The sequence below is a fragment of the Pelodiscus sinensis genome, chromosome 13 (genome assembly GCF_052426305.1).
Source record: "Pelodiscus sinensis isolate ZL-2025 chromosome 13, ASM5242630v1, whole genome shotgun sequence".
Classification (NCBI taxonomy): Eukaryota; Metazoa; Chordata; order Testudines; family Trionychidae; genus Pelodiscus; species Pelodiscus sinensis.
Genome location: NC_143064.1, coordinates 45,970,306 through 45,998,283, shown reverse-complemented (window position 1 = coordinate 45,998,283; position 27,978 = coordinate 45,970,306). Strand labels below are relative to the sequence as shown.

At 52.2% G+C, this 27,978-nt stretch overlaps 1 protein-coding gene across 1 annotated transcript in view; it reads left to right on the top strand.

Moving 5' to 3' along the window:
* The window catches only part of GABRA3 (gamma-aminobutyric acid type A receptor subunit alpha3), a 112,950-nt gene that overhangs the window by 77,116 nt on the left and 7,856 nt on the right, over positions 1–27,978 (top strand). Inside the window, exons 5-9 of the mRNA XM_006136294.5 lie at positions 1,028–1,248; positions 10,031–10,113; positions 14,919–15,062; positions 17,262–17,414; positions 21,553–21,764. Of these exons, the coding sequence (XP_006136356.1) occupies positions 1,028–1,248; positions 10,031–10,113; positions 14,919–15,062; positions 17,262–17,414; positions 21,553–21,764 (813 nt within the window). The remainder of the gene's footprint in view (positions 1–1,027; positions 1,249–10,030; positions 10,114–14,918; positions 15,063–17,261; positions 17,415–21,552; positions 21,765–27,978) is intronic.

The window sequence follows — 27,978 nt, the reverse complement described above, 5'->3', positions numbered from 1 at the left end:
CCCTCTGACAGGGACTTGCTCTCTCCTGGCCAGGCAAGCAGCAAAAGGCTTTCACTGTGCCTGTTGCTGGGTCTCTGCTCCTCCACCCCCCACACTGCCAGTTAGTCATTCAGGGCTCTGTGAAGTGCCTGTTTACAAAGCTCCCAATGGGGCCTTGCTCAAACGACAAACTGCTGGTTAAAACATCCGGGGGAGCTCAGAGAGGAGAACTCCTGGGAAGCAACGCCCTGGGCCGGGTGCACTCCCGTGTGTTTAGCAAGCCTCCTGCCGCAGGGCAGAAGGTGACGCTGGGCATTGAGACCTTGCGCTCGGCAGCATCGGGAGGGTCGTGTCATGGGCCGGAGCTCTGGTTTATTCCACGTCAGAAACTGGACGGGACAGGCTGGCTGGGGAAGGTGCAGGGGGGCTGCATTTCATCAGTCGGTGTCTGACCCCAGGGCTCTGTGGGGCCCTCGGAGATGAAAGCCACCATGGGGTATTCATGTGAAGTCTTTCTACCGAAGGGTTTACTTCTAGCTTCCCTGAGGGCAGGGAGGAGGAACCTTTTATGGGCCAGGGCTGCTGACCCACAGAAAAATCAGTCGGGGGCCGCACTCCAGTGAGAAGTACAGCCAGAAGCCCCCGACTAGGAAGGAGAAAGACTCTCCTCACATTCCCCTCGCACACCAGTGCCTGGGGGGCCCGGGCTAGAAGATTTTGTGTGCGAAGGGGGGCTGGAGCACCAGCACGGGCTCCCCAATTCTGAGCCTCGGGGGCCACATCCAGGCAAGCCGTGGGCTGCATTTGGCCCCCCAGGTGTGAGGTTCCCCACCTCTGCCTTCGGTCTTATCTGCTCTAGAGAGGGGCCCCTTCTAAATACGTCTTCTTCCCACCCTAGTGACTGGAATGCCGCTCCTGTCCACAGGCAGTGCCCCCAAACCCCATGGCACCTAAAGAAGGGGTGTTTCCCTCCTGCGGACTGGATCGGGTGGCTTGCATTGGAGAACGAGATAAAATCGGGCTTGGCTTTCTCCCCTCCCCCCTCTAGGAATACACCATTGATGTCTTTTTCCGGCAGTCCTGGAGAGACGAAAGGCTGAAATTCGACGGCCCCATGAAGGTCCTTCCGCTGAACAACCTGCTGGCCAGTAAGATCTGGACTCCTGACACCTTCTTTCACAACGGCAAGAAATCTGTCGCCCACAACATGACCACTCCCAACAAGCTGCTGCGGCTGGTGGACAATGGCACCCTTCTGTACACCATGAGGTAGGTGCACCTCCCCTAGGCATGGGGGGATCCAGAGCCCAAGGGTTTGCAAAAATCCGACGCCCATGGGGGGGCCTGGGCTGAGACCAGTGGGATCCTAAGGCAGGGTACAACCGGGGCCATGCAAGCGTCCTGCTTCTAAGAACCAAAATGAGTTTCATCAACGCTTCACATTTCGGTAGCACATATCAGACATTAGCGAACGTTGGCTGTGCTCCTGGAACAAGGGCCTCTCAGGATCAAGATGCTTCTGTTTCCACTGAGGAAACTGAGGCATGGAGCCTAACTAACAGCCGGTCCCTGAGTAAAGAGAAGGTGAAAATACTAGGTTTGATGCACCACTGTGCACTCATCCAAACCTGTGGGAAGTGGGGCTAACATGTGACCGCATCAGGATGGGAGTAACATTTACCACTACACTGCACTCAGTGTAAATGAGGAGAGATCCCCCACCTCCTCCATTCTGCCCCTTGAGGTGCAGTTTGCTCTGGCAATGCCCCTCGGGGTAGGGCATCTTTCTACTGAGAGCCAGGCGGGGGCAGATCCAGGTCCTGATCTCCTTGCCCCTCAGAACTGGCCCAAGGCGCAGCCCAGACACGGTCCTGGTATCATGGTGGGGCCTGTACCCGCCCCCCAGCCCTATGCCATGGGGAGCCTGGAACTGATTGTGCCTCTCTGAGTTTCCTGGGGAAGGTGTTGCGTTGCACTGTCTCTACTCAGCATTTTCAGTCTGGCCCTTTATGGCACTGTGCAATTGGACACACAAAACACTGCCTTCCCCCTTCACTTGCAGCAGCAGGTCCCCCCCAATCCACCCCCCCCCAGAGGCATCAAATGCTAAGATGAGTGGTCTTAGAGGTGGATCCTCCTCCCCGACCCCTTTCCTCCCTTTCTCCCCCCGGCGGTTTTTGGTTTTGGTTTGGTTTGGTTTTTTTTTGGCTTGAAAAATTTTTGTCCGGTATTTCTTTTGAAACCATCTGGGCCAGTTAGGACTGTCCCTGAGTCCAATTACCCAGCATTCCCCCTGCAGTCCTGCCTGAGTTTTGCCGCAATTTGCAAAAGCCACGTTCAGGGCCCCCGTGGTCCCCACAGAGCCCTAGAGCACAGAGTGAGTAAAACGAATTGAGGTGCGCGTGCAGATGTGCACAGGGTGTGAAAATAGCCGTGGACTCGAGGCAGGTACGTCGGGGTGAAATCTGTGGGCGTGTTAGTTAGGTCAGGCTCTCAGCCGCTCCCTGCAACTGTACCCCGGATGCGTCTTGTGTATCTCTGTGTTTCACCTCACTTGAAAACGACTTGCTCACAAAACCAGACATAAAAATATCAAAGGGCCACTGGGGAGCCGTGCTGAAAAATGGCTTCCCTTTGCATTTTGACCGTGTTTTCACATCCATCAGTTCAGATCTAACCGTTGTGCTTGCAGGTCGGGGTACACAATGGAGAGCAGGGTGAACAAGTCATGACGTGACATTTTAGTTAGTACCGACGTCGCTCCCCAGGACCCAAGGGTTGCTCAGTTTTCTCAAGGGAGTTGTGAGGGGGCAGATCCATGCCCAGATCTGCTCCCCTACTCACAACGGATTAGAGGAGCTGACAGCCTCCGTGGGCCCCGGGACAAGAGGGGGGGCTCCATGCTCCCAGAAGGGGCGGGGCTGAGGAAGCCAGCCCAAAGGGCTGCCTGTAGCACGGGGCTGCCCCTCCCCCCCCCCAGCCTTCAGAGCCATGTAGGGGACATAACATGGCATTCCCGTGGCAACATAAAGGGCCTGTTGCTGCAATTGCCCCCTTAGCCCGCCCCCCACTATCGGCAGGCCTGGAAGTGGCTCAAGCGCTTTTCAGGTTGCCTATTGTAAATCTAAGCCCATCTTTAGATGAGGTTCCCCCTGGAAGACTGCTGTGTGACCTGGGACTGTGCGTACTCCTGGCGGAGAACCCCTGGCCTAGCTGATCATAGTGACTCTTCCTCCTAGCCATAAAATGTCACAGGCAGCAGCAGGGGTGTCTGGCCTCCTAACCCCGCCCCTTCCACACAAGACCCCGCCCCTTCCAAATGAGACCCTGCCCCTTCCGGGAGCACTAAATCTTTCCCTTCCCCTTCCCTGGCGCCCAGCAATTCTTTTGACCCCCCTCGTCTACATACATGTTGTTGTGATTTCCAAATTATTGGTGCTCAATAGGGGAAAGGTCGTTTTCTTTGATTGCCGGCCCAGCCAACTCAGTGGAAGACCTGAGAAGCAAGCTCTGGGTGGTTTCAGGCAGCATGTTCAAGCAATCTCATAAAATCAGCTGATCTCTCGGGGGCTGAAATTCTGCCATTTGGCCCTGAAATTTCCCGAAAACCAATCCGGAGATTTCGGTGCTGTCAGATCCAAAGCCTGGATCCTAGACCTGGCTCAGCCTTGAACCCAAACCCCAGACTGGAGTGCAGCCCAGAGCTGAGCTTTAGCCTACTTGTGCTTATGAAGGAATCACCTAGGGACAGCAGAGTGAAGGGTGGAAAAGGACAATCCCAGAATGACAGAACTGGCATAGGCAAAGTCTCGGGTGCTGAAATGCTTTTGTGCCATATATAGACCAAAGGATCATCACCTTTATTCCGGAGTGTTCGGAAGGAGTCGGCAGCACGTTCTCTAGCGCTGCATAGGTAATTGTCGGCAGGATAATGACACATCAAAGGTTTTGATAATCTCATGGTAACCACGAGAATGAAGCTGGAGTGGTTTGTAGTACCATCGGCCCTAGAGAGGTGTATTTAGCCTTCTACACGCTTTCTTGCCATTGGCTTTAGCTGTTTAAAGGAGCTCACCTCATTGTCTGAAGGAAAACGTAGTTTCTTCCTGGTCAGGTTGTTCCCAGTAGGAGTGATGAAAGAGAGGAGAAAACGTAGATCCCACAGGGTGATTTCAAGACAACTACACAAAAAGTGAGTTGCGGGTGGGTGGGAAAGAGAAGTTTATGGAGCAGAGGGTAGGATGGTAGGGGCATGAGATCAGCTAGAGCTGGGTGAAAAATTTTGGACAAATAATTTATTCACTGAAAACTGCGGTATTGAGTTGTCTGAAATTGGGAGTTTGAGTTGAATTCGGTGAACAGTTTGAAAAATTTGATGTTTTTCTTCCCAAAGTCAAAACATTTCAGTGCAGCCCTTTTGAAGCCAAACGTTTCAGCTCTTTGTGGAGAAGTGCGGTTCTGTTTGGAAATCTAGCTGGTTTTCTTCTACAGAAACCAAAGCAAAGGATTTAAAAAAAAAAACAGTTGGAATGAAATATCCTGTTTCGCATGGAAATTAAACATGATTTGACACAAAACCAAACCTTTTTCAGTTTATCCTTGTGACGAAGAATCTGAAAAATGTTCATTTCAGGGGGACCCAATATGAATCATCTCCCAGGGCTTTCAGTTCTGTCACTGAACTGAAAAACTCAGGTATTTGCCCGGGGCCAGGGCAGAGGTGCCTCGGCCCGTCATCACATGCTGTTCAGGATGCACAGTGATACCTCACAGCTAAACTAGCTGAGTCCTCATATAGCATCACACCTCTGAGACAGGACGGACTTCTCCGCTAGCTGCAGTGCCACAGTAAATATGCATCGCTCTGCAACAAGTCTTCTTGAACAAGCACTGCAGAGGCCGTGATAATTACCTGGGAAATTAGACATATTCCTCTTAGTCTGACATTTTGACATTTCATTAGGCAGAGCATATGGTCTTGCAATGTCCTTGGGCCAGGAACAGAACTCAGAAGGAGAGGCCATCTGGGGGGAGAAAGGAAGGGAAAGAGAGATGCCTCCTTTCCTCAGCTGTGATTGATTCAAAGCCCACATCAATATTTTAGCTAATTAGTGCACAGAAAACGAGAAAGCAAGCCTGCTGGGGTGTGAGAGTGAGCGATCACATGCCCAAGAGAAAGCATGCACACATGTGCAAGAGAAAGCATGCACACGTGTGTGCAAGAGAAAGGAAGTGTTATGTGAGAGAGATTATGTGCGTGAAATACACAAAAGTGTGTGTACATGGTGGGGTAAAGTGGGCGGGTGTGTTGAGAGCGTGCATGTGACACCGAGAGGAAGTGTGTGTGAAAGCACATGCATTTCCACGTGAGAACACACATGTGTGAGAACAGGCGAGTGTGTGCATGAGAGAGAGCACACATGTATCCCTGCAGGTGAGAGGAAGAGAGTTCAAAGGGAGAAAAGGCTGTGTGAGACACTAACTTTTCGGCTGGTGGGAATAGCTGAAAAGTTTCATGTGAAATTTTGCCTGAACGTTTCAACCATGTCATTTCTCATCGTTTTTCAAGACCTCCAAGTTTATTTTCTGTGTAATTTCAGGGCCTCCCGTAAATTCCACGATTTACAGGGTGGGCAGAAGCTATTGGTTGCGGTGATGGAGGTGGACTCTTGTAGGTTTGGGATCAGCTAGTAAAATTCTCTTGGAGCTTGAAATTCCATCCTTCCCCCTCACCTCCCCAGCTGCAATGTCACGTGAGGTGACCAGGGCAGCCTCTCCGGGCATTCTGGCATGGGCAGGACTACACGAATGCCCCGAGGCGTGCAAACATCTGTGAAGATACGCACCGACAGATGCAGACAAGGTCAAGCAGATCGAACGTGCCAAGGGACTTACAAGACTCGTTCCACCTACAGAAGTGGAGTGTTCTGTGCTGGATCCTTCATGCCCTCGTCAAAAAGACAGATTGCTCTGACCTACGATGAGTCTGAGGCCCGGGGCAAGGTGGATATTGCCGTTGCTAATAACACTAGCATGATACAGTAGGACCGTCCTGGCAGTGGCCCCAAGATCTGGCATCTGTACCCAGCATCTTTGTACCCTGCCTGACTCAGCCACTCCCAGTGCAAACTTAGGGTGGTTGAGAATTGAGCCCGGCGTAGTCAATTAACAAGGCCAGTTTGGTCTTATTAGAAAAACACTAATGAGAAATGTGTGTCCTGTGGGTGGGGTGAGTTTGGAATCAACTTGCCGAGGTGGGTTTGAAACAATCATGTCATCAGTGATGCAGGAAGGCTCTGGAACGGAGACCCTGGCTCAATGAAAGGGTAAAACAGGGCCTGGCTGGTAAAAAGAGCAGTTTCCGTGTGAATGAAAACAGTGAGGATGCTGAATTTTGTGCACCAAAGTATTTTTTTGCCAAGCACACTGAAAAGTGTCACAAGAAAAAAAAAATCTCTTCTAGCTGGAGAAGACACATTTGCGTCCCAGAAAGACTTATGTGGTAATAACTGTGAGGAGTTGGCAGAATGCTAACAAAATACTAAATTCCCCACACAAATTTGTCGCAGAGAAAGAGAGAGAGAGATGTTTCCTTTCAGAAACCCAAGAGAAGTAGCCGGTGTATGTGATTTTCTGCCTCTTCCTTCAGTCAGCGTGGGAGCCTGTCTGCCTTTTGTATTTGGGATCACACAGTTAGAAGGGAGACAGGACTGGATCTTGGAAGGAGCAGCTTGTGTGTGAACCCGCCAAAGGAAGCTGTGTGCGAACGGCAGACCCGAACCAAAGCCCACCGGAGTATTTCCATGAATGTCTGTGAGGTTCGGATCAGGCACCGACGGGTACCTCTGCCTGCCGCCCAGTAAGTGTGCCACAGCCATGACAAGCACTAGGCCTGCCCCTCGTGCGAGGGCTGGTGTTTTCTAGCCCTGCTCACAGCTGCGTGGCGGGCACCAAACCAAGTCTCCCCTGCTCCTCACGGGATGCGTATCAGCAATGGAAGTTGGATCATAGAAGCAGGCAGGTATCTGTCGCTGCAGAAGAAATGCACGAGTGAAGAAACACTCCTGCTATGAGAAGAGAAAGGGGCGTAGTTCTGGGTCACTGCGGGGGAGATGAGAGGGACATTGGGAGGCCACGGACACAGATGGAAATTACACTTCGTAGTCACTGGCCTGACAAGGCCCAGCATTTCTCCTGCGCTGTGACCTACCCTGCAAGCAGAGTGGTTTCTCCCGGCTGATCTGCACCTAGGGTTGCCAGGTGTCCAGTATTCACCCGGACAGTCCAGTATCCACATCCCCCGTCTGGTAAAAAGACCAGAAAATACCGGACATGTAAAATGTCTGGTATTTCCTGTTTCCCTCGAACTGAAGCCCAGCGGGGACAATTTTCCCCTGCCGCATCTGGCGAGGGCAGGGGAGTGAGGAGCATGGGGCCATTTAAAGGCGCAGCCCCCCCCTTTTTTTTGCTTAACAACTTTGGCCTCCCTCCCCCCTTTTTTTTCCTCAACAGAATTTTTTCCCTGGTGTTTTTTTTTGGGGGGGGGGGGAGGGAGGGGAGTTCAGTATTTTTGGTTAAACCATCTGGCAACCCTATCTGTACCATTCCTAGTCCAGCTGGCAGCAACTCTGCAGGGATTGTGTGCCCCATGTGCTCTGGCCTCTAGCCACGGCCCTTCCCCACCAGTCCCTGTTCTTACCCCTTCCTCTCCAGCGTGGGGGGTGGGAGTAGAATAGAAAGTGAGAAGGGCAGCTCTGCACAGCCTGGTAGTCCCCGTGGGTGCAATTACATGAAAAACAGAAATCTGCATTGCATTCAGGCGTGGTTTGCACAAAGGCAGGTGGTGCAAAGTGGCAGACTTACCCTTCTCTTGGACCTTGCAAGAACCTGTAAAAGCCAATCAGAGGAGCGGCAGAAGCAGGGAGTCATTTCGCCAGGCCAGCTGAGAGAATGTGGTGCTCTTCTAGTGTCCTGATGGACCAGACACACACGCTCTGAAGCCACCAGCCACCTGGACCTGGGAGTGGGTCCCAGTTCCAAGATTCATTCACTAACCCGGCAGCAGGCCGAACGCAGCAGCAGGTTGCATCAGGGCAAGTTTCTAGCAGCGTTTGCTCCGTGAACAGGTAGCTGACAAGAAGCATTTCTGCAAGAGCCATCCGCCTTTATGTGCAGTCAGACAGACCTGGGAGTTCGGCCGGCAGCAGCTCCATCTGCTGACTCACTACAACGTTGCACAAGCATACGCTCCGTGCAGTCCCAGTGTAGGGTGCCCAGATGGTACATGTGAAGCATCAGGATGTGGGGGTGGGAGGGAAATTGGCCCTTTTATAAGACAAAGACTGAATATTGGGACTGTTCCTAGAATACCTGGTCACCCTATCCCAGGGACTTCCGTGAGGATCGAGGGACTATCATGCCACAGCTGGATCACTTGTGTCCAGCTCAGTAGATCCATATCCCTGCATCTGCTGGTTCCCAAGGGCATTGGTTTTGTCTTACCTGAGAACAAGGACCTGCAGAGCTGCCTGAGAAAGGTTTATGCTTTTGCCCCACAAACTATGTCCATAAAAATCAGATTTTTAAAATTTACATCCAAAGGGGTTTTTAAAAATTTTTGGGTTGTTGTGTACAACTCCCAAACTAATTTTTTAGCCTTTGGGGATCTAAAACATAACAACATGTCAGGGGTTTATTTGCAGGAGGTGGGCGGGGGGTGATCCAATTTCAATGGAGAATTTTTAGCTCCTTGTTGTGATCTAGGTTCTTCGTAAGACGACTTCAGTCTCGGTCTAGCATCGTGACCTGCAGGGTCCATCCTCCTCCTCCTCTAGCAAAGCCATAAAAACCTTTCTTGGCCATTTGAATTCTCCACCGCGTTCAGATTTGGTGTCTCCAAAGTCCCCTTCTAGCCTGACTCCTGCTGCGTATGGTAAAACGCCGCAGCCTTTCCCTGCCATTTCAAGAAGGAGCATACGCTTCCTGGCTGCATGGAAACACTTTCAAGCCTTTTATTATCAGTCCCCACCAGGTGCGCTCCAGGTATTGCAGTGTCACTGGTGCTGTGCCCTGCCCTGGAATCAGTTGCATGTTAACATCAAGGTGAAGTGATGTCCTGCTGCTCCACAGATGCACGAGGATGCGTGTGCTTGCTCATGGTGGCCCTGACACACAATCCTCTCCTCTGCACAGCAGCAAGGCACCACCTCAGGCCCTGCCCTTCCCAGAGTGCAGAGTCTGTACCTCTGCCTCCTCTAGAGGGGGGCATAACTGAGTAAAAAGAAGTGGCCCAAAGTCACACCTATTTCATCAGCCAGTCCATCTGGGCAGCATGCTTAGCACCGTACATTGCACCCAGCTGCATGTGGTCCTGCCTGCCAGGAAGGCAAGGGAGAGCTGTGCCCAGGTTCGTAACTCTCGGAAGTGCTTTGCTGCTTTGTCTAACCCCTAGTAATCTAGGGAGACTCTGAGGCTACGTCTACACGGCAGTTTTCTTGTGCAAGAAGCTTTTAGCAGAAGAGATCTTCCACAAAAAACTTCTTGCACAAGAGCGTGTCCACACTGCAAAAGTGCATCAGGAAAGTGATGTGCTTTTGCACAAGAGAGCGTCCAGACTGCATGGAGGATCTCTCGCAAGAAAGCTCTGATTGCCAGTCACAGAATGGCCACCAGGGCACTTGAGCAATGACTCTTGCGCAAAAAGGAGTTATTCCTCGTAGAAAGAGGAATACCTACACTGCAAAACCCCCTCTGTTCTGTCGATTCACTGTATGTTTTCTTACGCAAAAATGCTCTTGAGGTCTGGACAGTCTGTGAGCTTTTGCACAAGACCAGCTGTTTTTGCGCAAAAACTGTGAAGTGTAAACGCAGCCTGAATGTGCAATCCCGCAGCGCCCTCCCCGAAGCCTGGCCCCCAGGAGATCTGCCTAGGGCCAGCACGCTCTCAGCTGGCAAGCGTTGGTGGATGTAGAACAAGCTGCCTCGGCAGCAGCTCCCCGCTGGAGCCCCAGCAGACGTGTGTCTCCGGTAATGGCCTGTGTTTGTCTCGTAGGTTAACCATTCACGCTGAGTGCCCCATGCACCTGGAGGACTTCCCGATGGACGTGCATGCCTGCCCGCTGAAATTTGGGAGCTGTAAGTGCCTCGTTCAGCCTTCCTAAGGGGGGCAGACAGTTTAGTTTTGCCTGCGGGTGGGTGGGTAGCGTGTTTGTTTCATGGAGCCTTTCGAGCGGGTCGTACACGGCATTCACATTAATCATACAACAGCCGCACACTTTCCAGGTGCTCCCTATAATAACCTAGCAGCGGGTTCCATCGGCAGGGGGATGCAGTGGAGAGCAGGGGGGACAGGCAGTGGTTGGACATGCCCTTTCCCTCACAGGCTGGTTTCTCCTCACTTGCGGCATCACCTTCTTTTTCTTGGCATCCGTTCCCGCTGGCAGCCACGCTCCCTGGGGACAGAGGGGAGTGGCACATCCTGGCAGGGCGAAGGGGCTGTCAGTCCAGCAGGGAGCAGGATGTTGAGTCTGTGGCTGCCAGGAGGAGGCACCACAAGTCTGTTCCGTTAGACATTTAGGGTACGTCTAGTCTACAGGTTTTTATCGACAAAAAGCATCTAGACTACAGCCTGTTCTGTCGACAAAGCAAGCCGCTTTTTCGACAGAGCGTCTAGACGCTCTCTTTTGAAATAGCACAGTATGGATGCAATAGCACCTTTTGTCGACAGAACTCTGCTGACAAAAGGCGTTATTCCTTGTAGAATGAGGTTTACTGCTGTCGACAAAACTGCCGCGTTCTGTCGACTTACTGTTGACAGAACACGGCGGTAGTGTAGGCGCAGGTCTAGTTTTGTCGACAGACGTCCACTTTTGTCAACAAAACCCTGTGGTCTAGACACACCCTTAGGGATGGACCCGCCGGGAGAGGAGAGACTCGAAGGAAGGGGCAGCTTGCTCTCGGGCAAGAGTAGCTCCTTTGGCATCTGCTCCTACATTAGCAGCCCCTCAATCCGCCCTCCATCTCAGCTCCCAGGCAGGCCCAGAGGGAGAGGACGGAGGAAGGAAGGAGTCTCTTGCGCATGTGTGTGGCAGGTCCCCGGGGTGTCATTTGGAGGGGGTTAATCTTTTTAATATGACGGGAGTGTTGAAACGAGGAGCCAAGCTTGTACAACTGGCCGTGGCATCTGTACGGCGCCCACCAGCAGGGAGCTGGTCACTGCGTAGCTGTGAGGAGGCGAGGCTGGGTCAGAGCTGAGGTTTTGAGGGCTTTCGTTCACCAGTCATGTCCTCAGTGACTCAGCGGAATGCACCTCAGGCTTCTGAGGACCCTGGCCAGCTGGGTGCATCAGGGCACAAATCAGGCCACAAGCCTCAGACTGGTTGCGAGTTCTACAGCCCTCAGCTGCCAAAGATATGGGCAAGGATCCCAGGACTGTCAGCCGCAGCGGTGGCAGGTGCTAGACTCCCCACCTCCCCTTCTGCAGCTGGGCTTGTGCGCTCATCACCCCCCCCCCCCCACCCGCCCCGTCTGTCCCATTTGTCACAGTTATTATTAGAAAAAGCCAGGACCAGGTGACAGGCTTCTGTGAATTTTGGTTTAGTGCCCATGATCTGTCCCTGACTTCTACTAAAAATAACCACGATAAAACCGCAACCTGATTCCTAGCCCATCCTCGGATAAAGCAGCTACAGATCTGTTGTGTGCAGCGTTGCAGAAGCAGTGTCCGTCCCAGAATGTGAGGCAAGGTGTGCGAGGTGACACCTCTTGTAGGACCAAGAGAGATGAGCTTGCAAGTTTACCCAGAAATCTTCAAGTAGGAGAGGCTTACTTGGCATGCAGTAGAAGGTTCTCTGAGTAAGTTTCTCAGACCTGCTGTGTGGAAGCTCAAAAACTTGTCCCTCTCCCCAACACACACACACACACACACACCTCTCTGTGTAAACAGGAAAAGAAACAAGAGAATTATTCACAAGGTTAAAGCTGCTAAACATATACACTAAAATGAGCTACACTCTTCAATTTCAATAAGTAAGGGTATGTCTAGACTACAGGCTTTTGTCAACAGACGCTTTGTCAACAGATACTGTCAACAAAGCTTCTGTCAACACAGAGGGTGTGTCTAGACTACAGGGTTTTGTCGACAAAAGTCCACTTTTGTCGACAAAACTATACCTGCGTCCACACTGCCTTTGAGTTATGTCGACATAACATTGACAAAACTCAGCAGTTTTGTCCATGTATGTAAACCTCATTCTACGAGGAATAACGCCTTTTATCGACAGAGTTCTGTCAATAGAAGGCATTATTGCAGCTACACTGTCCTTTGCATCCACACTGTTATGTTGACAAAGTGGCTTGCTTTGTCAACAGAACTGGCTGTAGTCTAGATGCTCTTTGTCGACAGAAGCTTTGTCAACAGTATCTGTAGACAAAACTTCTGTCGACAAAACCCTGTAGTCTAGACAGACCCAGAGCGTGTAGACTACAGCCAGTTCTGTCGACAAAGCAATCTGCTTTTTCAACAGAGAGTCTAGACGCTCTCTTTTGAAAAAGCACAGTGTCGATGCAAGCACGCCTTCTGTCGACAGAACTCTGTTGACAAAAGGCATTATTCCTTGTAGAATGAGGTTTACCACCATCGACAAAACTGCCGAGTTCTGTCAACGTTATGGCGACAGAACTCGGCAGTAGTGTAGACGCAGGTATAGTTTTGTCGACAAAAGTCCACTTTTGTCGACAAAAGCCTGTAGTCTAGACACACCCTAAGAGAAGCTTCTATAATGAGTAGTCTTTTTGTAACCTTTAGGGCTAACCCAGGCTAAACAGTGGGGATCTCTAGCTTATCCCTAGCAACCCTTTCCCCCAAGAGTCCTAGCACCCCAGAGTTCCTGTTCCTTCTTCATGTCAGAGCAGCAGCTGTTGTAGTGTGAGCCACAAAAACGAGGAGTCCAGTGGCTCCTTAAAGACTCACCGATTTCTTTGGGCATCAGCTTTTGTTGGCCAAACCTAATTCATGACAGGCCTTCTGGCCATGATAAAGTGGGTTTTTGCCCACAAAAGCTTGTGCCCAAATAAATCCGTTAGCCTTTAAGAAGCCACGGGACTCCTCATTGTTTTTGCTAGCGGTTTTTTTAATTCCCTTCTTAATTTGTGTTGTGAGTGACAAAGGCAGCTAACCAGGAGGAATCCACTTGCATGACTCATCTTCACAGAGGGAAGGGTTACCGAAACATCTTCATGTTCCACAGTAGCTCATGTGGGGTCCATGGACTTTCCCTGTTGGGCAGGACATAGCGCTTTCTTGTTGGAGACCTGCATTTCCCATGGATTAATGCCTCTCTCTTGCCTGGTGATTCACAGTCCCAGAGGCGCACCCTATGGACTCGTGTTTTGCTCTACGATCTGGGGAAATGGAGGCCGTCAATGAAACTCATACCTACAGCAACCTACAAGCATTCAATAAAGTCTAAATACTAAACACCGTCTTGTCATGCTAACCCCCGGGTTGACAACACCGGCCCACAGGCGAGCCAGGCTGATTTCAGCCTTTTGTTTAGCCATGTGCCATGGACACGGGGCGTGAGCCAACACCTGGCATGCCACGGCCACGCACATCACAAAACAGTCAGACGGCTATGCCTGGCTATGCCCACACTGCAGGAATTGTGCCCCAGAAATTGTGCTGCCAGCTGTCCTGATTTGGACCGGGCTGCTCCACATTGTGCAAACAAGCCATTCAAGAGAGCAGAAAACTCTTCAGGCTGTAAGTGGGCCCAAAACACCCGTGCCACCGACACATGACACGAGGAATGCCTTCACCCCAGAGGACGGCTGTTAGAGAGTTGGCAGCCTTATTTGCATGCAGATAACATGGGGGAGGTGAATGCCTCACGCTGAAGTAACAGGAGGCTTTCTAGCCTGATTAAGGTGTATGTCTGTGGGGACTCAGGGCTGGAATAAAAGGGAGTGTTATAGGGCAGGATGCAGGTGCCCTGGCAGAGGTGGGAGGAGGGCAGGAGCAGCCCTCTGCCGGTTGGGTTGAAGATGCATTAGCCGAGCTGCACTGGAAATGCTTACGCAGCACAGTTACGCACAGAGAGACATAGCCCATTCATCAAAATCAGCCTTTATTCCTTAACGCTTAGCAGGCTTTGCCAAAGGCGAGAATGCAATCATGGCATTTTCTGGTTTGAGAAGGCCAATCATTTACGTTTCAACGCACAAGGTCCCAGCGAGCTTCTGCAGAGATCCTGCAGAAAACTATCCCGCTCGCCTTGGCTCTTGTAGGGGAACCCTATAGAAAGGGGAAGAGTTAAAAATCTCTCGTGGCCATCAGTCCAGCAGGCTTCTGTGGTAGACATGATCACTGCATGGAAAGAAGGCTGAGGGCTGAGGAGAGGGAGGAAGCTCCCTTGGAGAGGACAGTCTGTGCCAGGCGTACAGCCCGTTTAGTAAAGAGAAGGATTTTCAAAAGCACGGAGAGGGTTAGGAGCCAAGTCCCACTCAGATTAGCATCCCTTGTTCTGGGAAACTCACCTCTTCAGAGCCAGTTTCTGCTTGTGACTCAGCCCGGCCGATATCTGTGAGTAGCGGAGAGCCGCACCGAACTCTCCACGGCCCAGTGTGTTCAGAAGGGACCAGCCACTATGAAGGAGGCCCGTAAGATGTTGCGTTGTCCTCAGACCCCTCGCTAAACTCCAGGCACGAGGCAGGCAGCCACCTGCAGCCCTGACTTTGGTTCTATAATTGGGGGTTAGACATCACTGGCCATAGGAGTCACTGTGGCTCCCCTGAAGACGTGGCCCCAAATCTTTGCTTCATTTTGGGCTGCTCTCACGCATGATCCCCTTCCTCCTCTTCTTCCTTTACCTCTCCTTCTGCTCCTTTCTCTTTCTCTCCCTCTTCCTTTTCCTCTGCCTCTGTCTCTGCCTCTTCCGCAGACGCCTACACGAAGACGGAGGTGATCTACACGTGGACGCTGGGAAAGGATAAATCGGTGGAAGTGGCCAAAGGAGGCTCTCGCCTGAATCAATACGACCTCCTGGGCCATGTTGTCGGGACAGAGATGGTCCGATCCAGTACAGGTACTGGCGCGAGGTGGGGCTGGAGATGGGCAAAAGAGCAGGGTGTACTGTCAAGTGGGGACGGGCGGCGATACAGATGTTGAAATCAAGTGTATAGCATTGTCATGGGAGGTATCTCGGTCAAAGGCCAGATCCCCAGTGATGCCCGCAGGTCCCAGGTTCTGTCCATGGATAGCACTGCCAGCAGCACAGTAGCCTTGACCGATGCTAGGAGACAGAGCCCGTCCTGCAGTCCAGGCTGTGAGTGGGCATCACAGGCCCTTCCCACCACACTGTGTTTCTGGCTGTTGGATGGAGCAGATGGAGGTTTGGATGGAGAAGCAGTGCGATGCCCCCAAGAGCAAGCCGGCCTGGGGGGAGATGGAAGGTAGCACTGCCAACGTTCCTGACTAGATGGACCGGACGCTATTCCCAGCAATGGTGTCCGGTCTGTGCGGTCAGGAAAGCTAGGAACATGCCTCGGTTAGGAAGGCCGGATCTCCAGCCAGACAGTCACCTGATGTGGCGCTCAGACGGAGCGTGTCTGAGCTATGGGACAGAGCTCCATCACACGATGCGGGTGCTCCAACGCCATGGGGCTGAGAGTTGCCTAGCGAGGATATCTGTAGGTTTTTCAGGACACCACCCCAGCCTGGCAGAGCGTCCGTCCCCATGCTTGGGCATTTGTAAGTGGAGCATGTCCAAGGTGCGAGGTACCATGCAGCTCCGCCGCCATGGAGACACCCGTTCCCCTTCCATTGGGCAATGGGGCAGGAGAGAGGGTCAGAAGGTTTTCCAAGGCACCAATGGCTGTTAGGCACCCAGCTGCCATTCACTGCCACTGTAGGCAGGCTCCTCCTGCGAATCAATGGGCTTCAGCCCACGGCAGCCACGTGTGCCCTCGAAACGCTCCTGCCTCACCCAGCTGAGGGGTCAGACTCCCAGAAGAGAGGGGAAGAAGGATGATGCTCCCCCTGATTTTCGATGAGTTTTCTTGGGCAAATATTCGCACAATTATAGAAGCGCGTCCCCGACAAACGGTTTCTGTTTAATCACCAGTACTAAACGTCTCTCTCTCTCTCCCATCTGCCCCTCCGGCCCCCCTGCCAGGCTTAGAGAGCTGCATTTCCCCTCTGTGTCGCTCCCTGGACTTTCTCCGTTTGTGTGCTTGCTACTACAGCTCTCCTAGAGGGCCGTGTCCTCTCTCTCGCACTTGCTGTGAATTGTATCCATCGTTAACAGCCCATCTTGCCTCCCGGGAAGGAGTGTGGGGAGCTCAGGGCACTAGAATTCAGTCTAGCTCTGCCCTCGAGTTGGCATAAAAATACTCACAAGGTTAGGCCGACGTGGCCAGAAACCTGCAAAAGCCACCAATGCATAACGGCTGAACAGAGCTAGAGTCGAGCCACAAAGATACCATGTTCCAGCAGTGATGAGGCCGCTGTGAGGGCTTCTACCATTAGCAGGAGTGCTGGGGCAGAGAGAGCGGAGGGAAACTAGAAACAGCAGCTAGACGTTATCCCTTGGCTCAGCCCCCAGATCTTGAAAAACCAGCCCCTGTCCCGACCTTCCGGATGAATGACAGGGGAGGGGCTGGCTATTGGCAGATCGTAAGATCTTGTGTCACAAGATAGAGGGCACAGACTCCACTGTGATAGGCTACAGGTGATGCCTTCTCTGAGGGTGACCGGGCATTTCCTGTCACATGGCTGGGGGGGAGAAGTATAAAAGGGAGTGCAATTCGATTCAGCAGAGGAGCAGGTGTGAGAGGCTGGGTGAGCCAGGGAAAGCCACGTTGCTCCATGTTTTTCAGCCAGTTTGCTTCCATTTTCTCAAGTCCCGAGGAAAGGGGCTTTAAAAAGAGTTAACGCTGGGGGCTTTAGGTCCCTGCTCTGGCTTGGGCACCCACCTGCCCACGTGCAAAGCAATCTCTGTTTCCACAAGGCAATATCTATGTTTGCTCACGAGAGCAACCCGGACCCCAAGGTTTGTAACAAACATGCCCGTTTCCTGTCGTTATGATAGGATCTAGTTTATCACGAGGGCAGATGGTAACTTGCTGCAGGATCAGGTGAGACGGCGCTACAGGACCGGGGTACAACTCACGCTCTCTGGGGATAAAAAATGCGACTTTGAGCTCTGGACTGAGGTTGTATTGAGTCAGGCCTGGCAAGTAACGGTTGTTCTGCTGCTCTCTGCTCTAACCTGCTGTCCCTCCAGGGGAATATGTCGTCATGACCACGCACTTCCACCTCAAGCGGAAGATTGGGTACTTTGTGATCCAGACATACCTGCCCTGCATTATGACTGTCATCCTATCACAGGTTTCCTTCTGGCTTAACAGGGAGTCTGTTCCTGCCCGGACTGTGTTCGGTGAGTTTCTGGCATGCAGGGTGCTGATGGGGGAGGGGTTTCATTGGAAGAGCAACCGTGGCCGATTAGGTAAACATAGCACGGCAGGGAATGGCTCGACATCTGTCTGTCTATCTGCCGGTGTCTTCTAATCTATCAGGTGCCCCAGCCTCTGGTACTACAGAGTTTCGTTTGTGAACCTTGCATTTCATTTACCCCAGGTGTGTCCCTAGCCCTCTGCTTGGTGGTCAGTTCCGTTTGCAGGGCAGCTGCTGAGCAGCTTGGGGGATCGGTGAAATCGGTTCTCTATCACCCACGGGCAGGTGCCTTGGATTCCTGTGAGCCATTGGCCTCTGCTGGAGCATGCCAGCCCTCCGGGCATAGGCAGGGGTCTGCGGTGTGCTACTACCTCTCATTGTAATGTTCGTGATGGGGTTTTCGTCCTTGCTCAGACCTTCCATTAATGTCTATCCGGCGGGCAAGTGGCAAGGTCGAAGTAGCCGGAATCCTGCTCTCCAAAGTGCTGCCAGGCCAGATTCTAATCAGTGGAATCAGTTATGTCTGTGCGCTGCATGGGACACCACAGGAGGCAGGGGAAGGCAGCGGGAAGGACAGGGAGGGAGGAAACTCAGAACAGGAAGAGAAAGATGTCAGGAGAGCAAAGAACCAGAGTCAGAGCCTTTCTCCTGTAGCTTGTCATCTGAAATCAGTGAGCCTGGGAGCTAGTCCTTGGGTTAAAAGGCCATGGAGAAGGTGAATCTACCTACTGCCATGTCTTCCCGCCAGTCATGACCGAGGCCTAGGTGCAACGTGGAGGCGGCATTGCTGCGGCTTTTCACTGGGCAGTGGCCCAAGAACAAACAGTGCCCTGGATAACCCTGTTAGCGCTCTGACCGATCATGGACATTGCTGTCCTGCTGGCAGAACCCAACAGACATGGATACAATTTGGCCGGCCAGCAGTCCCTCATGGTAACAGAATGTTCTGCTGGCTCTAATCTTTAACAGATGTTACTGTCCTCGGTAGGAGCGTATTTTACAGGAAATACAAATGATTTAAATTGTGAGCACCATTCCGTCCTCCGGGCTAGCGCAGCACCCCTCACGCCCTCTGTGCTCGTCAGAACAGCCAGATCATGCAGCCGTCATGAGAAACCCCACATGATGCCAAACCAGGTGCTGAGTAATACAGCAGGGTGGCAAATTGTTTTCTCCACCCAGGGAGATTTTCAAGACATCGAAAAGTTTTCCCTTCCCAAGGGGGGAGGACTCAGGCGACAGGCAATTTTATGAACCAAACACTGAAAAAAAATCACTTTCAGCCAGAATGTTTTGTTTCGATAATTTCCAAATGGTTTTGTTTGTTTGTTTGTTTGTTTCAGTTCTGACTTTTTTATCTTTTAAAAATCAGAAAACATTTGAACTCAAATAACGGAAACTTTCCCTTTTGATAATGTTGAAACTTTTCTCTCAGAATGTTTTCAAGTTAGTACAGGTTAAACCTCTCTAGTCCAGCACCCTCAGGACCTGGCCGGTGCCGAACCAGCGAATTTGCCAAACCACAGGAAGTCAATATTATCTAGCAGCATCACCAACACTTCCACTGCTTACTGGGTTCTTGGAAGACAGTTAGGGGAATATTAGAGCTAAATAATAGCACAGAACATTGAGAGCCAGGACTGGTGGCTGTAAACAAACCTTACGGGACCACAGGAAATGTGGCCACACCTACGATACGTGGACACCCGGCTATGTAAAATCATGCCGGAACATGGATGTTGCTGGACCAGAGAGGTTCAACTTATATATTGTTGTATGATTTGTTTTATTTTAGATCCAAGGGAAACCAGGATACTCCAGAGAGACTTAACCACTTTCTTATTTATTACAAGTTTTAAACAGTCAATATAGTTGTTTAAATTTTATAAGCCTTAAAAACAATGACTATACAATTTAAACCGTACGTACCATACATTCTAAAGCAATTAATATAGCGCAAAGCAATGCAAAAGGAATTGATAGAAGATCTACTATAATACAATAATAAAGCCTACTTCACTTACACTTCATCTGTGTGCTACCTACAGTATCAGGCAGGAGTTCATGGTCCCTTTGATTCCCACACATCGGAACGCCATGCGCTGGGGTCGCCGGTGTGACGGGTCTATTACTTTGAGTTAAAACAAGCAGGATTGACCTGCGAGTCAGTCTTGCTCCCTCCCTCTCATCAATTCTTCTTAGTAAGCCCATTTTATAGCAAAGTGAGACTTGGTCGTTCTAATAATATTACCAATTGATTACGTGTTGTGTAGGACACCTAAAAGGCCCAATGCCCTATTTGAGGTACATCCTGCTACTCAGGATGTTGCAAAACCAACGTGCGTAGTTAACAGTTTCATGGCCGCATCTGTAATTCTTCCTTATCAGAAACAGAAGTAGCAGTACAAGTTTGCTTCTCATGCGCTCTTGATGTGGTCTCGCTGTGCCGCTTAATCTGCATTGTTATGCAAAACATTCCTGCCTCTCAAAGCTTCCCCGGAGGGCCTTGCCTGCGTGCCTATTTGCACCAGACTTGAGACAGGCCTGGGTTTTGCTTGTTAGAGATCCGCATTGTGGTCAAGGCAGACTTTATTATTTCAGTCCACGCAGGGCCCTCCAGGCTCCTCTACAGCTAGTCTTTGAAATTGACCGTGTTTCGTGAAAGCAGTTTGGGTTGCAGAGAATCAGTATTTTTCAGCAAAAAACAGTTTGCCAACAAATTCCTGATCAGCTCTCCTGAGTAATAACCATGCAGTTACATGGAACTGGCTGCTTTCTTGGAGGTGTTGTTGACATGCCGGAAGTACCAGGTGTGTGGGGAAGAGCGTTATGGTCTGTATATACCGCTTGTGCTTTCTGACTGTACTTGTGCATGTGCTGAACTGATCCCTGGGTGGAGTCAACAGGACTCCACTCTACCTAGATTGCAATTATTTTCATTTCTTTACACGCTATCTTCTCACTTCACTTCCGAGGCAGAAGGCAGGGCCAGAGCCACAAATATATTAACCGACTATTTGAGATCAGGGCCAACTTGTTCCCTCTACAGTGGCCAGTGGAATCAGTCAGGGCTCCATTTAAGCATGGAGGCAGATTGCTAGAGGTAGAGAGACTCAACGCCCCCCTCCAAAAATCAGTGTCCCATCTCCCAAGTGCCTGACTCCCCCTGCCCTGGCCCGTGCACGTGCCCATCTCTGCAGGCCCAGCCCCTGTGCATGCCACGTGATGCTGCAGGGGTTCATTCAGCCTTCCCTTCATGGCAAAAGCCACTGGTTCAGAGTCGGAGTCAGCCCCATCCAGCACCACTGGACAGACTGTAAAAGGCCATTTTGCAGCCAATAATGGCAGTGGACCTGTCTTATGGATCCTGATAGCACGGTCCAGCAGTGAGCACGCCAGCTTGTAAGGCCAGACACCTGGACTTTGTTCCCAGCTCTGCCAGTGACTTTTTGTGTGATCCTGGGCAAGCCTCTTCCCTGCTCTGTGCCTCAGTTTCCCCAGCCATTAAACTGCGTTAATTGTTTTCAGCCACCGTTGAGGTCAACAGACGGAAAGGGCTGCAGACGTCTTAAGCGTTGACACTTATTTTTTTGTGGGAGGAAGTAGGGAGGGGAGCGTACACAGACATGTGTTAAATGCTCCACAAAACACAATGTAAATATCCTAATAGCAGCTCCTTCCCAAATGTTCCATTAGATTGGCCTGGCTGGCTGCACCTTACCATCATTTTATTACAGTAGCACGTGGAAGCACCAGTGTACTATACGCTGTACAAACACATTGTGAGATTAGACCTGCCTCGTACGGTCTGCCATCTAAGTAGAGCAAACACTGAGGCGTAGTGAGTTGCCCAAGGTCACCCAACAGGCCAGAAGCAGAGCCGGGAATAGAACCCAGGACTCCAGGGCCCCCCGCTGGCCAAACCCATTGGTGGGGTAAGTGGGCATGGGTCCACAGAAGTCAACGGGGTTGGCCCAACTTATGCCTTTGGTGCGTTTGGTCCACGAGCATCTCTGCCTTGGAGGTCAAAGAGCTAGTGGGAAGAGACAGCTCCTTGACCAGCCTCAGCCAGGTGGTTGCCTTCTTTGACAGCCCCCTCCTCTCCTGCTTTGTCCCCGCAGGCGTCACCACCGTCCTCACCATGACCACACTGAGCATCAGCGCCAGAAACTCCTTACCCAAAGTGGCGTACGCGACGGCCATGGACTGGTTCATAGCCGTCTGTTACGCCTTCGTGTTTTCTGCGCTGATCGAGTTTGCCACCGTCAACTACTTCACCAAGCGGAGCTGGGCCTGGGATGGCAAGAAGGTGCTGGAGGCCCAGGAGATGAAGGTGGGTCCTGTAGTCAAGGCCCGGGAGCTCGGGAGGGCGAAGAAACGCCCCACGAGAGAGCTGCATTGGGACCAGGAGTGGGTAACATGCAGCCCGGCACATTCCAGTTGGCTGGATGCTACTCACTGGGGTCATCAATGCAGGTCTTGACTGGAGCGGTTCTTCGGGGTGGAGGGAGAAGAGGCTGGGGCAATGTATTGCCTTTATCGTTAGCTGGGGGAAAAACCCGACAATGCTCATGAGCCGGGGAATGTCTCCATCTGCCCCTCCCGCCGTGCATGCGTGTGTGCGTCGGTGTCTGGTTGTGTCTGTGCACATCTCTCTGTGTGGCGCCATCTCACGCTTCCTTTGCTCCATCACGGGGCTGTTCTGCGCCATCTTGCTGCCGTGATGTGCCAGCATTATGCCCAAAGCCAAGATCACACCAAGGGAAGCCACCACCCTCACTCTCTTTGCTCCCTCACTGGGTGAATGTCCCATGGCATGGAGGATGTGGGGGGGATGTCCCATGGATTGAGGATGTGGGGGGGGGGGATGTCCAATGGGATGAAGGACATGGGCGGGGGGAAGGTTGTCCCATGGATGAAGGATGTGGGGGGATGTCCTGTGGATGAAGCACGTGGAGGGATGTCCCATGCATGAAGGACGTGGGGTGGGGTGTCCCATGGGATGAAGGACATGGGGGAATGTCCCATGGGATGATGGACATGGGTGGGGATGTCCCATGGAATGAAGGACATGGGTGGGGGGAAGGTTGTCCCATGGATGAAGGATATGGGGGGATGTCCTGTGGATGAAGCACGTGGAGGGATGTCCCATGCATGAAGGACGTGGTGGGGGGGGCGTGTCCCATTGATGAAGGACACGGGGGGATGTCCAATGGGATGAAGGACATGGGGGGATGTCCCATGCTTTCCCCCAGTGCCAGGCAGGCATATCACAGGGAGGGCGACATTAGGTGCTGTGTGTTATGCTCAGCTGTTGGCAGTCAGCTACACCAGGAGGTAGAGAGCCATCTGAAGCAGTAACTGGCGAAAAATTAGTGGGCATCAGCCAGATTTCTCTTCTGGCTTTGGAGCCGCCTTTCTGACAGCTTCCTCTGTGGCAGGCCTCCCTGGCCTACACTGACACCCCCTCCTGCCTTGCCGATCTTGTCAGGGCTGCTCAGAGGAATGGCTTGTTGTGGTGCACTGCTCCCTTGTCCTATTTATTCAATCAGTTTCAGAATCAGCTTTGTCCTTGTTCTCAGTGCTGGAGCCTGTTTTTTGGTTGTGCATGATAATGTGCTGCTGGGGGCTGCTGAGGGACCATGTGCAAACGGGGAGTATCCCTGGAGGAAGAGCTGGGGAGAAGGAATTCAATAGTTCAGTCCATTCCTTTGGACTGAGTCATAGCCTTGAAAACAAGATCAGAGGGTGGGAGGTGGAGCTTGCAAATGGGGAGCTAGAGTTAGTATCAACTGTACTGTAGAGTCCCTGCCTCTTCTGGGACCTGAGCTCTGCTTTCCACCAGTGTGATGCTACCGACTGAGTCTGTTCTCCAAAAGCGATGGCCGAACAGTGGGATTCTGTCCGACCAAGTGAGACACAATGGGAACAGCTACAACGCCTTTGTGATCAACCTCACACAATGGGGCTGAATGTGGCCCAATTGACACCAGTTGGATCAGATCCTAAATTGGTTGGGTCCTGGTTAGAAATGGGCAGAACTGAGGGGATAAAATGAGGACTGATGTGGTCCTTCACCCACCACGTATAACGAAACCCAACTTAAATGATCCAGAAGCTAAGCAAAGCAAACCCTCAGTTAACTTCGAAAAAAGAGGCCTTCTCCATTTCTGAGCGATTCTCTTCACACCAGAGGGGATAAAAGAACCTGAAAAGACCATGAAGAAACTTGCGCTTGCAGTAAGGCAAAGCAGACACGTGACGTACCCGAAATCTTACAAAGGAAGCTTTTCCTGTGAGATTTGCAGCCCAAGATTCAAGATGGTCAGATAAACATCCAACTGTCTGAGGGCTTGTCCCACCTGGTGCTTCTCCATCCTCATGAGTTTCACCCACCCCCAGTTATGTTACAGATCAGGAAAGTGGAACAGATTCCTTCCAGCTCTGATAAATGTTCTATTTGCTTGTTACCATATCTGAGACCACCTATGGAAGGAGCACCCAAGGAAGAGCAATGGGGCTAAAGTGAGGGAAGTATTTGTACCAGCAGTGAAGTGCCCACGTCTGGTCTTTATAAAGTTGTCCCCTGCAGAAAGACACTAGTGCGCTTCATTTGTAGTGCAAAAAGCCCAGTTGTGTAGATCAACGGAGCACCCACCGTGCTGCATGGCCCAGAAGCTGGGGCTATAAAGAAGCAGCAGATTCAACATCTACAGGAGCTTACCATGAGCTTTGCATGATCGGCAGAGCTACCCGAAGAGACGGGTTGTGAAGTGAAAGCTGCAAGGTGGAAGTCGGAGGCCTTGAGGTAGCGGGAAGATCCCGGGAAGCTTGACTTGGCCAGTTTGGAGATGATGAATGAAGAGGACTCGGTGAAGGTAACATGGCAGGAGCCAGAGGGCAGGAAGGAGACCCCAAAGAAAGCAGGGCAAAGAGCGGATGGATTGCATCCAAGAAGCTGTGAGCAAGTGAACCCTAGAGCTGCCTCAGTCCAGTGAAGAAGGTGGATGCTTGCCCAGTGACCCAAACCCGGATGAGGGAGAAAACGATTTCATTTTGGCACTGGGAGAAGGGCCCAGATTGACAGCCCTTGGACTGAAACTCTCTCCGTTTCTGTGGCATGGATAGCAACGACCTCTCCCACTCCCACCAGGAGGTAGGGTGGCTGGGTGGTTTGGCTTTCTGGAGTTATCCAGCTTTTTTTCAGGACGCTAACTTGCCGACCTCTGGACACCTGCCCACTCACAACAGCTGCCACAGACCAAGAGGACCATGTACGTTGTGGTTTGCTCTGCAGGTGTGTCCCTGTCCCTCGCCCCTCATCTGTCCTGTCTATTGTAGACTACTGCTCTGTTTGTACAGCACCTAGCACAGGGAAGCCCTGAACATGGAGAGTCTCAAGGTACTGCCATCATAGACATGATTAACTCTAAGGGTATGTCCAGACTACATGGCTCTGTCGCCAGAGCCATGTAGATTAGTTTACTAGACATACCCAAAAGAAGCAGCAATTTAAATAATCGCCGCTTCATTTAAATTAAAATGGCTGCCACGCTGAGCCGATCAGCTGTTTGTCGGCTCAGCGTGCTAGTCTGGACACTCCACGGTCAACATCAAAGGCATTTGTCGACCGCCCTGTTATGCCTCGTGGGATGAGGTTTACCGGGGCGGTCGACCAATGCCTTTGATGTCGACCACGGAGCGTCCAGACTAGCGTGCTGGAGCAAAGACTTTCTTGCAGGAGTTCTGCTTCACCAAGTAGAGCTGCCATGGAAGACTTGGGGCAGTCATTCCAGCTGGAGAACCATTTTTGGTGCCCCACGCAGCGATTTTGTGTGAGGACAGGGGATTGGTGGAGAAGAGCCATCTCCCGCGGTGTCCTGCAAGGCAGCCAGCAATCCAAGCAGAGAAAAGGCACCCGTGAAAGATGAGTGGCTTCCATACAAGCCATCTAACCCCTGGAATCTCCAGAGCAGTCCCACCAAGGATCCCCCCGACTGGAACCTGGAGGGACTGCCTCTGGGCTGAAGGAGCCTCGTCACTGGAAAGGCGATGACTTGCCTCCAAGGGGAGATTCCCCTCTGGACTCCGGCGATGCGGCCTCTGATGGGCGGTGCCACCTCTGAGGGGTTTTCCCACCTGCCCTAGAGAGGATCCTGACTACACTGTAAGCCCAAGGGACCAAATGGAGTGGGATTGTCACGGCTGGACTCCATGGCGGCCTCCTTCCTGTTGATCTCTGCACCTGCGCTCCAGAAAGGTCGCTTCCACCGAGCTTTGCCCGGGGACTCCGGCAAGGCTGCCAGACCTGTGAGAATGAGAGTGGCCAGTGATTGTCCCCCAACAACGTCCCTGCCTCAAGGCAGGGCGTTTTCAGGTGATCCTCCTCGGGGCCTGCCCAGCTGCTGCTTTCCTGCCATGGCATCGTTGCCTGGGCAAGCGTCACCGCTTCCTGCTGTCTCCGGGCCCATCCTGCACTCACCTGCACATCTGAGCAGTTCCTCGCTGGACACCTGCAAGCAGCCATGTGAACTCCCCACGCCAGGCAGCAGGAGGCCCCTTTCTCCTCTGCTCCCCAGGCCATGGTCCTAATCTATGAGGCTGAGCTCATACAGCTTCTTCTCCGGCCTGTCTTCTCCAGAGGAACGTCACCAGAGTCCAGGCCCACCCTCTCCCCCGGGTCCCAGCCCAGGTCCTGTCGGTGGTGGGGAGCCCACCACTAGCTCAGTGGGGAATCCACCCGAAACACATCGAGCTCTCAGGGACCTAACTCCCCGGCCTGGGCTACTTCCTACCGGACTCACCACAGCCGCCTTCGCTGCTTTCCTCTGGACTGGACTGGGGGCTTCTCTGGCCATTCCCCTCTGACTGGCCTCTGTGGGGCGGCCTACCAGCTGCTCTTCCTCCAGAGCCCCGGCAGCACCAACTTCCCCGGCAGCGACCAGCCCCGACTGAGCTGCTCGACCCGTCTTTATAGCCGACCTCTAGCTGGAGCATGCTCGGTAGGGCAGTGGGGACGAGTCTCTCTCGGCCAAGTGACTGGTTAACCCTTGAGGTCCAGTGCAGGGTTGGTATACCCCCTCACAGCAGTCTGTTGACGTGGCTCCTTTTAGCCCTAAAATTACACCCCCATCAAAGGCCCAATGCTAGAACCCAGTTCCTTGGCCGTGTGTCCTGCTCTCTCCTCCGTCTGTCTGGTTAGCTGTGCCCTGCTCTCCGCTCTGCCGGCATTCAGGCTTTGGTCCTGAAAGAGGTTCGGGCTCCACCCAGCACAAAGAGGAGCGGCTACCCATGGCGCCAGTGTGGTGAAGCGTTGGACAAAGCCTTCTGCATTGAGTAAGAGCAAGCTTGGAGGCGCCTACTCCCTCTGAGGAGGTGGGCTGGATAAAGATGAAGAACGGGCACGTCGGCGACCCCGTGGGCAGAGGCATGGTCCTCCTCAGACTAAAGAGGCGCTTTGCAAAGCGCTGCCCTCTCTGGCCTCATTCCTGCTAATAGGCAGGAGTCCCATGAGGGGGAGGGCTGGCTGGCTGGCTGCACCCCCTTCGGTGCCCACATTCTGCAGGATCCAGTCTCCTTTGTGCGTGAGCCCTACCAGCAACACCACTGTTCCCAAAATCCTTTTCCTTTCCGAGCCCCTCCTCCCGCCAACTCGGCATCCCTCCCCCAACCCACTCCCTGTGGTAGGGCTGATGCAGCCGGGTGTGCCGTGCCCTTCCAAGCCCCAGGTGGACACTTTTCTGAACTGAAAGTGTTTCAAGGAGCAAGCAAACCCTGTTCCATGACCCCCAAATACCCTCCCTATAAACCATGGGGGAGGATGGGTTCTTTGCATGTTTCTAGCACTGTGCAAGAGCCCAACGTGTTTTACAAAAGGTAACGAACATGCCCTCCCAGTCCTCTGTGAGGTAGGTAGTATTGCCATCCGACTTCTCTAGACTGGGATGCGGAGAAGGTAAGTGAAAGTCAGTGGCCGAGTGGGGGATGGAGCCTACCTCTCCTTGATCCTGGCTTTAATCTCTCCAAGGAGACGGCTCAGCTATATATAGACAGACTCCGATTCAGCAAAAATCTCATTGTCAACCACAGTGTGTGTGCGCTTGGGCAGAGGGGGAGAAACTTGTCTCAGAAACATGAGGTGATGAGAGGTCTATAATGCGCTAGAAATGTCTGTCTCATCGCGCTAGCTTTCCTGGCTGTTCCTCCATTAGGAACGCAGCGCGTGAAGTCAGCTTTGTGATGGATGGTGGAGGGCAACGATGCCTTTTCTCCCAATGAGCTGTTTCTGAAGGATCTGGGTTATTTTCCCATTTGCTTTGATTTTCCGCGTTTCCTTTCTGTTTCGCTAGCAAAGGGAACCCTGGCCAAATCAATACGCCGGCAGGTCAGAGGACGGGTTTGTATCTGATGGCAACAAATGCCTATTTCCTTGTTGACATCCTGCATGAGTCATCCACAATATAAAGCCCAACCCAGGATCTTCAGGCCCAACCTGGTGTGCCCGTCTGTCGGGAGTCAGATTGCTTGAGCTCCCGAGCTTTGGTTAC